Source organism: Nelumbo nucifera, chromosome 7 (genome assembly GCF_055504915.1).
Source record: "Nelumbo nucifera cultivar China Antique chromosome 7, China Antique-T2T, whole genome shotgun sequence".
Taxonomy (NCBI): Eukaryota; Viridiplantae; Streptophyta; class Magnoliopsida; order Proteales; family Nelumbonaceae; genus Nelumbo; species Nelumbo nucifera.
The window spans coordinates 52,894,668-52,904,470 of NC_142655.1; the positions used below are offsets into that span (position 1 = coordinate 52,894,668).

The following is a 9,803-nucleotide window of genomic DNA, read 5'->3' on the forward strand; positions in this document are numbered from 1 at the left end:
GAAGACGATGAAGATGACGAAGAAGAAGAGAGGGGAGGAGTTCTGCACTTCCGTGCAACCCCCGACGAAGAAATGCTGAAGCTCTTAAGAGGGTAGAAGTGGCCGTGAAAAGATTCACATCTTTATTCCAATCCTACGTCTCACAGTCGATCACAATCGGATGGCAGGTGTGACAGCAATTAGAATACCACCCACCAACCTGGGCCCACCAATCCATGCCTGATCCCCACTTATTCCCGTGAATCTCCTCCAAGGTCCAGTGTTGGAACTTCAGAGTTTAAACCATACAGTAGAGACATCTTTATCCAAATCCAACGTCCTATAATTAACACGATCAACGACCCAGATGACCGGTGGGACCCACCCCATAAATGTATAACAATGTGAGAGAGAGAGAGAGATTGTGATGTACGTAAGAAACTTTCAGTTCTCAGGCTAAAGACAGCGGCATTCTCCTTCTCCACCTCCCCTTTCTCCCTCCTTTCCCTTCAAAACCACTCTAAAGACCAACCAACGTCTGTACTATGCAGAGAAAAAGAGCCCATCAACCAGAGAGTTCAAATGCTTTCTTGCCACTCAAACCCAGAAATCTCTGCCTTTGCTAAAAAGGGATTCTCAGAAATTACCAGTTTAATTACTGGGAGAATTGTACATGCGATTTGTATCAAGGAATGAATCCATTTAAGAATCTTCCATTCGAATACACTGATAAATATGTATTCAAAATTTGGGAATATATATGTTGCCCGGATATTGTATGATAAGATGCCTCAAAGAAACAAGGCGTCGTGGTATATCATGATATCTGGTTATGTTGGAATGGGCTTATACACAGAAGCAATTGAATTGTTTGGTGAAATGGAGAATCGAGGCATCAGTCCTAATGGGTATGTGATAGCCAGTTTGATACTTGTAACAGGTCTGCTTCGATAGTCTGTCAAGGATTCCAAGTTCATGGTTTTGTTCTTAAAGCAGGACTATTATTTGATGTGTTTGTAGGCAGTGCACTTCTGCATTTCTACGGTACATACGGGTTTACTGCTGATGCACGGAAATTTTTCCATGAGATGCCCAACCGAAATGTAGTTTCTTGGACTTCCTTGATGGTGAGCTATTCCAGCAATGGAGATCCAGAGGAGGCGGTGAAGATTTATATACAAATGAGGCGTGAAGGACTTAGTTGCAATGAGAACTCTTTGGCGACAGTGATTAGTTCATGTGGGTTGCTCGAGGATGAACCATTAGGTCGTCAGGTTCTAATGTTTCTGTTGCCAATTCTCTTATATTCTTGTTTGGCAGTGTTGGGAGTATGGAAGATGCATGCAACATTTTTTATCAGATGGAGGAACGTGATACAATATCATGGAATTCAATGATATCTTCATATTCACATAATATATTTTATGAGGAATCACTACGATGCTTTAATCAGATGCGTCATGCTACTGTGAAACCCAATTCTGTTACATTGTCTAGTTTGGTTTCAGCTTGTAGTTTCATTGAATATCTGAAGTGGGGCATGGGAATTCATGGTCTAGCTGTTAAAGTTAGACTGGATTCAGTTTTTTATGTTGGAAGCACTCTTATTACTCTGTATTCTGAGTGTGGAAAATCTGAAGATACTGAGCTGTTGTTTCAAGAGATGCCTGAGAAAGACTTAGTTTCATGGAATTCTATGATCGCTTGCTATGCAGAAGACGAGAACTACCAAGGTGTCCTAAGGCTCTTGTCAGAATTATCTAGGACAAGCAAAATAATAAACCATATAACCTTTGCTTATGCCTTGGCTGCATGTGCTAGTCCCGCAACTCTGATCCATGGAAAGACCCTGCATGCCCTTATAATCCGAGCTTCGCTACATGATAATTTGCTTTTGGGGAATGCACTAGTCACCATGTATGGAAAGTGTGGCACAATGAGAGTAGCCAAACTGGTTTTCCAAGCAATGCCCAAGCCTGATGTGGTTACATGGAAGGCACTAATAGGGGGTTATATTGAGAACAAAGAACCGGGGGAGGCAATAAAAACCTTGAAATTGATGAGAGCACAGGGAACAATTGCAGACTTTATTACCATGGTGAATATTCTTGGCGCTTGCCTCACTCCAAATGATCTGTTGAAATATGGGATGCTAATCCATGCCTACACAATTTTAACTGGATTGGAAATGGATAATTATCTTAGGATTTCTCTGCTAACAATGTATGCCAAGTGTGGTAATCTAGATTCAAGCAATTTAATTTTTGATAGATTGCTTAATAAAAATATTGTATCACGGAATGCAATTATTGCTATAAATTCCCATCATGGCTGTTGTGAGGAAGCTCTGAAACTTATTGTGGATCTGCGTCGTGCAGGATTGGAGTTGGATCAATTCAGCTTATCTGGAGGGCTTGCTGCTACTGCTAGCTTGGCAATATTGGAGAAAGGCCAACAGCTTCATGATCTTGTTATTAAGCTTGGGTTCAACTCTAACCTCCCTGTTATAGATGCAGCAATGGACATGTATGGGAAATGTGGAAAGATGGATGATGTTCTTAAGTTACTTCCGGAACCAAGCAGAAGATCACGAATATCATGGAATATGTTGATATCAGGATTTGCAAGACACGGATATTTCAACAAAGCTAGGGAAAGTTTTCATGAAATGATACAACTGGGACAAAACCCAGACCATGTCACTTTTGTTTCACTTCTCTCTGCATGTAATCGTGGAGGTATAGTGGATGAGGGTCTTGCATATTATTCTTCAATGACTTAAGAGTTTGGTGTCACACCTGGAATAGAGCATTGTGTCTGCATGCTTGACCTCCTTGGAAAATCAGGGAGATTCACTGATGCCAAAAGGTTTATAAAGGAAATGTCAGTCCCACCAAACAACATTGTTTGGAGTTTATTCTCTGCACCCAAAATCCATGGTAATTTGGAGCTTGGTAGGAGAGCTTCCAAGCATCTTCTTAAGTTGGACCCATCAGATGACACAGTATTTGTTCTTCTATAAAATGTGCATGCAATTAGTGGGATTTGAGAAATGCAGAGAACATCAGAATGATAAAGTGATCTAATTTGTGATGAGAGATCAGTCCGACCCACAGACTATCCGGATCTATCTGAAGTTGAAGGAGCTCAAGAAGATTATATATTAAACAAGCAGGTTATATTCCTGAGATATCTGCATTACATGACACAGATGAACAGAAGTAACATAATCTTTGGAACCACAGCGAGGCTTACTCTAGAATTTTGTTTGATTAATACTCAAGAGTAGTCAAATATCAGAATATTCAACAATATTCATATTTATGTGATTGGCACCCTCCTTGCAAGTTTGTTATTGAAGCTGTCAGTCAGGAAATTGTGCTGTGAGATCCTATCCCTTTCACCATTTTAGTGGGGGCAGGTGCTTTTGTTCGGTTTTGGTAGTGAGGATACTGTGCTTAAAGAACAGATGTACAGAGATTTAATGCTAGAGCACTGGAACAATTAATAAATGTTTTAGGAGATTGTCCCATAATCTCATTAAGGATATTGAGATCAATATTTATATCCTTATTATTATAATAGAGGGGAAAACCTGCTGCTTCAGAAAAACTAACTTTTTTTCACCCACCCCATTTTGCCCTCTCAAAATTTTCAACCCCCTGAGGTCATACAATCTAAAGTAGGCCACTGCCTAAGCCCAGTAATGGTCATGCAATGCCCAAGGAGGAGGCAGTAGAATGGAATGCTCCGTCTTTCTCTATTAGTCTGTATTTTTTGTTGCTTCTCACATGTATGAATCAGGTAACAGTCATTCAGTTCTTTCTCTTGCTTTAATTTTCTTCTCTTTTTAATGGTCATCTTTGTTGCTTTATGCCTTTATCATTTACACCAACAGAGACCACTTTTTCCTTGGTTTAATCCACTTTTTCATCTCAAGAAAAGTCATCCGACCCTAAACAATTGCATCCTACAACCCAAAAGGCTTATTCTTTTATGCAGATTTCTCAAAATACAATATCTGTATTTTCTGTAATTACTCAAAAAGGAAACAGGGGCTCTTCCCCTTTCAATTTTTCTTCTTGTGCATTGATTCTTGATCATTTTTAATAGCTTTTAAGATATAGGCTTTATAGCAATTTCTTTTCTTTTCTTTTTTTCTTTTTGCTAATAAAGTGCTATTGAACTGAAAATTGCCTCATGGAAAGAAGGTTGAACCATTGATATAAGATCATGAGAGTATCACAGTCTTATATCCAATCTGGTTTGTCATCTCAACTTCTAAAATCCAAATTCTCTATGAGTTGCATGTTTAGATCAGTTATTTGTTAACTAATTGTTCAATTTTCTGGTAGTTTTTTTCCCTTCAATTGCTCTATACTTTATTAAATATTTATTTCATTGTAGTATTGTGCTTGAGATATTGATATCAGAAAAATGCATTTCTATATATGATAATGCTAATTATCCAACAATGACGACTTCATCTCCTTGTCCAAGTGACTCAATGACTCTCATGACATCAGCCTTACCAACTATCGAATTTCTTAATTTTCCACTTATGCTGTGTTTGGCTTGAAAGAAAAGGTAGATAAAGAATGGGGGAGTTCAATCCAAACACAACCTTAATGGTCCCAATAATGTATACCGTGAGCACTGCTATCGTGTTTGTCATTTTTTGGCTAACTGAGATCGGCTATTCGGCCTCCATCAGGGCAAACCTGTGCCCACACCGTTCTAACAGCCTTTCCCAACCTTGCATTGGGAATATCTTCCCATGAAACAAAGCACATAAGTATGGAGATATTCTCAATGCAAGACAGTTTTAAAAGATACATTGTGATTAAGATACACATTGAATAGTTAGGACCAACATTGGATAATGAATTTTTTTAATGGAAATTAGAAATCCCGTTTCAACTTAATAAGCTGGATATATACTTATTTTACATTTTTAAAAGTATTAACGAAAGTTTAGGATATCTATACATGTATTGATTTTTGGATTGATATAGCGTGGGGTTTGCATGGGATTGAATTTGATATTGGCTGATAGCCTAACGCTCAGACAAATGTAGTACCTATAGATGCCCTACTAATATGAGCAATATAACCCCATTAATTTCTGTTATTTTACTCTGTTGAATCTCATGCTGAATTGCTAATCCTATTATCAGCTCTCTTAAATCGTACTTATTAAAATCATAGTAAGAAAAGGCATTACCAACCCAATATTGTTCTCAGCTCTTGAGAAGGTAGATTGGATACAGTTCTAACATGTCATTGTTTTTGTCATAAAGTGGGTGCTCTCAAACTCAAACCCATTATTGTACTTGTCACCCCAAGATTTTACAATTACTTCAGTAATGGTTCCTTATTAAAATCATATAAGGTTTAAAATTTTGATATGATACGCCCGATATGGGGTGTACCGTATCGTATCTTTGAAAAGCAGATATGAGATATGCATAGAAATCAGGCGTCTTGTCTTTTTTCATGTATATCAGACTCATATCGGATAGTATCGGGGGTGTATTGGGGCGTCTTGGTAGTGAAAAAAAAAGTGTGAATCATTACTTCTTTTAAGATTTTTCAAATTTTGAAAAAATATGGCAAAAATAGGTAAGTTTTTTAATTTTTTATAATATCTTGTGATTTATTTTTTTTCTTGAATATTTAAATTTATGTTGATCTACATTTCTTGTATTCAAAATCACTTTTTTGTATTATAAATAGATTTATGGAAATTTCATGAAGATATTTGGAGAAAATACAAATTAACAAAATATTTGAAAATGTAATTTTTTCTCTGCCTATAAAGAATAAATAGGTTTTAATTATCTATCATATTCATAGAGCAATTGGAAATTTATTCTCTAATATATTTTTTTATTTTTTTTATTTTTAGAATTAAAAAATAAATAATAATTAATTATATTTTATCATTTGATCACAACAATTGAATATATTATAATTCTATGGATGATCTATCATATCCACAAACCAATTAAAAATTTTTTTTAATAATTATTTTTTATATTTTAAAATTAAAAATTAATTAATTAATTAATTAATTATATGTTATCATTTGATCACAATGATTAAATACATTATAATTCTATGGATGATCTATCATATCCACAAATCAATTGAAATTTATTCTTTAATAACTATTCTTTTAATTTATTACATAATGTTTATTTATTTTTTATAATTTTTGGAAATAAATAATAAATAATAATTATTTAAATATAAATAATTAATAATTATATTTTCACTTAAAATTTGTGCTAGTGCATGTATTATGGTTTGATAGGAGATTTGGGTTTTTTCCATCCCATAAAACATTAAAACTTAAGAATTATAAATTTATAAGTTATAGTTAACCAAAGGATTTTTAATGAAATTATAATTAACTACAATATATTTTCTCATAAAACCATTAGAATATATTAATTTAATGTATATACACCTCATTAAGGTCTTATATTTGATGTTATTGATGTATTTTTATAATTTATTAAAGTATTTATAGTGTTTCCAAGCATATCTATGCATATCTTAGTTTTTCTCCGATACATATGTGTATCCAAGACATAACCTGATACATCTCTTAAAATTGTATTTCGGATACACTTAGCATTTCTAATACTTTAAACCTTGAAATCATACTAAAGAATATATGGTGCTGCTGAACTAAGTATTAAAATATCCAATACAGGACATATATCAGTTTTTGAAGAAACACACACAATGACCCAATTTCTATAACATGGACTAGGGTTGTTCATAATATATTGTAAACCGATTAAATCGACCAAACCGAACCAACCTGATCCAACATGGTCAGTTCTAAAAAATAACCGGTCGGTTTTAGTTTAAAAAATGGTAGAACCGGACAATTTGGTTTAGCTGCGGTTTTTGACTTTGTAATCCGACTTCAAACCGATCGGAACTATGAAAAACTTTTAATGTATACGTAAAAAGTTAAAAATAATAATAATAATAATAATAATAATAATAATAATAATAATAATAATAATAATGATTTTGGTCTTTTCTTAGTAAATCTTGGCGAGGGACAACATGTTTTATAAATAAAAGAAAAATTTTTAGAAAAATATTAATATATCTATTTTGATACACTTTTGACATGACCAACTGACTGAGATGCAATTGTAGGTATAGTTCGTATAGTTATGAGTTCAAATCTGCGCCCCACCCCACACGCGTCCGCCATCTGTCCTTTCACACGCGGTCGGCATTCCCACGTACGGGCCTAACGGGACGACCGTTAACCTCAAAACTAGCCCAAAACCAAGTCAAAACCCTCATTTACGCATTTCTACATCCCCGCGTGCTTGAACTGGCCTTCCCTGACCCCATTCTTCTCCCCTCACCCGAGTTCTCCTTCTCCGGCACCGGCGACCGCTCCGGTGAGTTCATCTTGACCGGGTATTCTCCAAAGATATTGGCCGTTCTCTGAGAAATAGTCGTTCTCACGACAAGTGTGGCAAATCAATGGCCAAATCCACCATGAAAGCAATTGTTTCTAGCAAGGGAAACGGTAACTTTACTTCGAGTCTTCCCAACTGTGCATTGATTTCGCAAAACCTGATAAATAACGATATAACTTTTTTGCAGGTGGCGCTGGCAAACCAAGGAAGAAATCAAATTACGGGATTGAAAGGCAACCAAGAAGTGAGGCCATTGAAGCTGCATCTTCGTACAAAACAGAATTTCCACAGTTCGCAGCACTTTGTGGAAAGTCCAGAAGAAGCCATATGGTGAGTTCTGGTCCTTATATTTTATTCACCAAAAAAAAAACGAAAATTCTGAAAATGTAATTACTTTAATTTTGTTTTCTTCACATCTGATCTGATCTGATCTGATCGCCCTTTTGGTTAATTTGTGTTGGATGATGAAATAATTAAGGTTGTTCCAAAGGCTATAGCAAGAAAAGTTGGGATCACAGGCAAGGGAAAAACAGTGCTGTTGGATCCTAAAGGGAGGTCATGGCGTGTGAGTTTCTCTCCAAGAATGGATGGTCGTGTAGATATTATAAGCGGGTGGGCAGGTAGAAGGTGAAGCATGCCACTTTGAATTCATCCAAGGAACAGTTACAGGGAAAGTGAACATATGCGACAATATATTCCGAGTTGCGGGATTCGGAGAACTCGCTCGCTTCTCTAATGTTATACCTATGGCCTTCTCCGGCTTGCCAACTTCGATGGTGAAGATGTTAGCTTGTAACGCAGAGACCAGCGTATCTGAAACTGATGCTGCACAAATCACTTCTTCTCTTCTCTGTAATACAAATGGACCAAATGATCGACTTAGGAATGCATTTTATGCTTTTGAATTGTAAATAAGATTATCCAGTAGTCTTTTTTAATCTCTACTAAAATCTCGTTCAAAGTCTCTCTCTCTCATACTTGCCTTTTCTTTTTTAATACCATAGTTAATTTGATAGTGACCATGCATGTATGCTACTCTATCTTTTCTTCCTTGGCTACGTTATATAGACGCTAGTTGATGGAGGGCGATTTGACCCGACCTTTTGAGAAGGTGACACGTAGACATGACTCAACAGAAGTAACAGTTCAGCACAACGGTCTGGCTGCGACTAAGTAACGAGCTTGCAGGACAGTTCGCTACGTTACAGCTCGCTACAGCACGAGTTCGAGGACCCCCGACGTACTGAAGGGGAATGCTCCAAGACAAGTCTATCCCAGCTTGCGAGCTAGGATAACCAGCTCACTCTGGTACTTAGGCAAGAAAACTACCCCAAAGACAACCTCGAGAGGAATCGCCTCGAAGTGCCCCAAGGAGCTCGCTACAAGGTAGCTCATAACAGGATAGCTCGCTACAAGGCAGCGCGCTATGGAATAACTCGCTACAAGGCAGCTCGCTATTAAGCGATGTAACGCTTTCAGGAAACTTCTATCTGACAAGACCGTACTCGTCAGACTGCACCATGTCTCCTGACTGACGGCGCAGTCCCTGCCAACCCGGCAGACTGCACCCACGTCTCTCGACAGGTGGTGGGGTGTCTGTCCTCCCGGGACGTGTCACTCATCCGATTGGGTAGTACTCTGCAACAGTTACTTGCGCAGCCCTAGTAAATAACGGATGCGACAGAGGTTCAGTGGCGGTTACGCCCGATTTGACAAGAACGCCCATATTTAAGAGCCCCATGGTCGAAGGGAAAAAGGTATCTTGAACATATCTTGATCTAATCTTGAGTAAACCTTGAATCTCATTGATCTAGCGCTACTTGCACTCTTAGTCTTCTTTGCACTCTTTACTGCTCTCAGAAGCGTTCTAACTTAAGCATTGGAGTATTCCCATCGGGCAAGTCCCCCGGGAATCCTTCACCATCTTCTTCTCAGGTACGGTCCGTCGCCATCTAGGAGCCAGTCGATTGCCAACTAGGAGTGCTCGGATCGCGCAGCATCAGTAGTGATCCATATGAGGTATTGCACTCACAAGCCCTAGGCCTCCACCCGAATTTTCATTATTTGACTCTCCATTCCAATCCGTATATGGGCGGTGGTTTCTCTGATTTTTGAAAAAACAAAATATCAGAGCACCTGCCTCGGCCTAGCATTCGCGGGGGGGCAGAGGAGGTCGATCCTGTCGTTCAAGCAGAGCCGAGCTGGATCAATCCACTCGCGAGCTTCCTGCTACACGGGACCCTCCTTGTAGACCGCAATGCCGCCAAAAGGGTAGAGCGTCAAGTGGCCAAATACGTCATGATAGATGAATGACTGTACCGAAGATCCTACACGCTCCCCTACCTGCACTGCTTGCGACCTTCTGAA

At 37.8% G+C, this 9,803-nt stretch overlaps 2 protein-coding genes across 2 annotated transcripts; both read left to right on the forward strand.

Moving 5' to 3' along the window:
- The first annotated feature begins 412 nt into the window (after positions 1–412).
- LOC104610983 (putative pentatricopeptide repeat-containing protein At3g47840) lies at positions 413–4,056 on the forward strand. Its single transcript, XM_088891983.1, has 2 exons — positions 413–887; positions 1,000–4,056. The coding sequence occupies exon 2, from the start codon at positions 1,310–1,312 to the stop codon at positions 2,759–2,761; it is 1,452 nt and encodes a 483-aa protein (XP_088748109.1). The 5' UTR covers positions 413–887; positions 1,000–1,309; the 3' UTR covers positions 2,762–4,056.
- Positions 4,057–7,285: 3,229 nt separating this feature from the next.
- Positions 7,286–8,385, forward strand: LOC104610984 (uncharacterized). Its single transcript, XM_010277870.3, has 3 exons — positions 7,286–7,546; positions 7,624–7,766; positions 7,915–8,385. The coding sequence occupies exons 1-3, from the start codon at positions 7,501–7,503 to the stop codon at positions 8,065–8,067; spliced, it is 342 nt and encodes a 113-aa protein (XP_010276172.1). The 5' UTR covers positions 7,286–7,500; the 3' UTR covers positions 8,068–8,385.
- Positions 8,386–9,803: the final 1,418 nt, after the last annotated feature.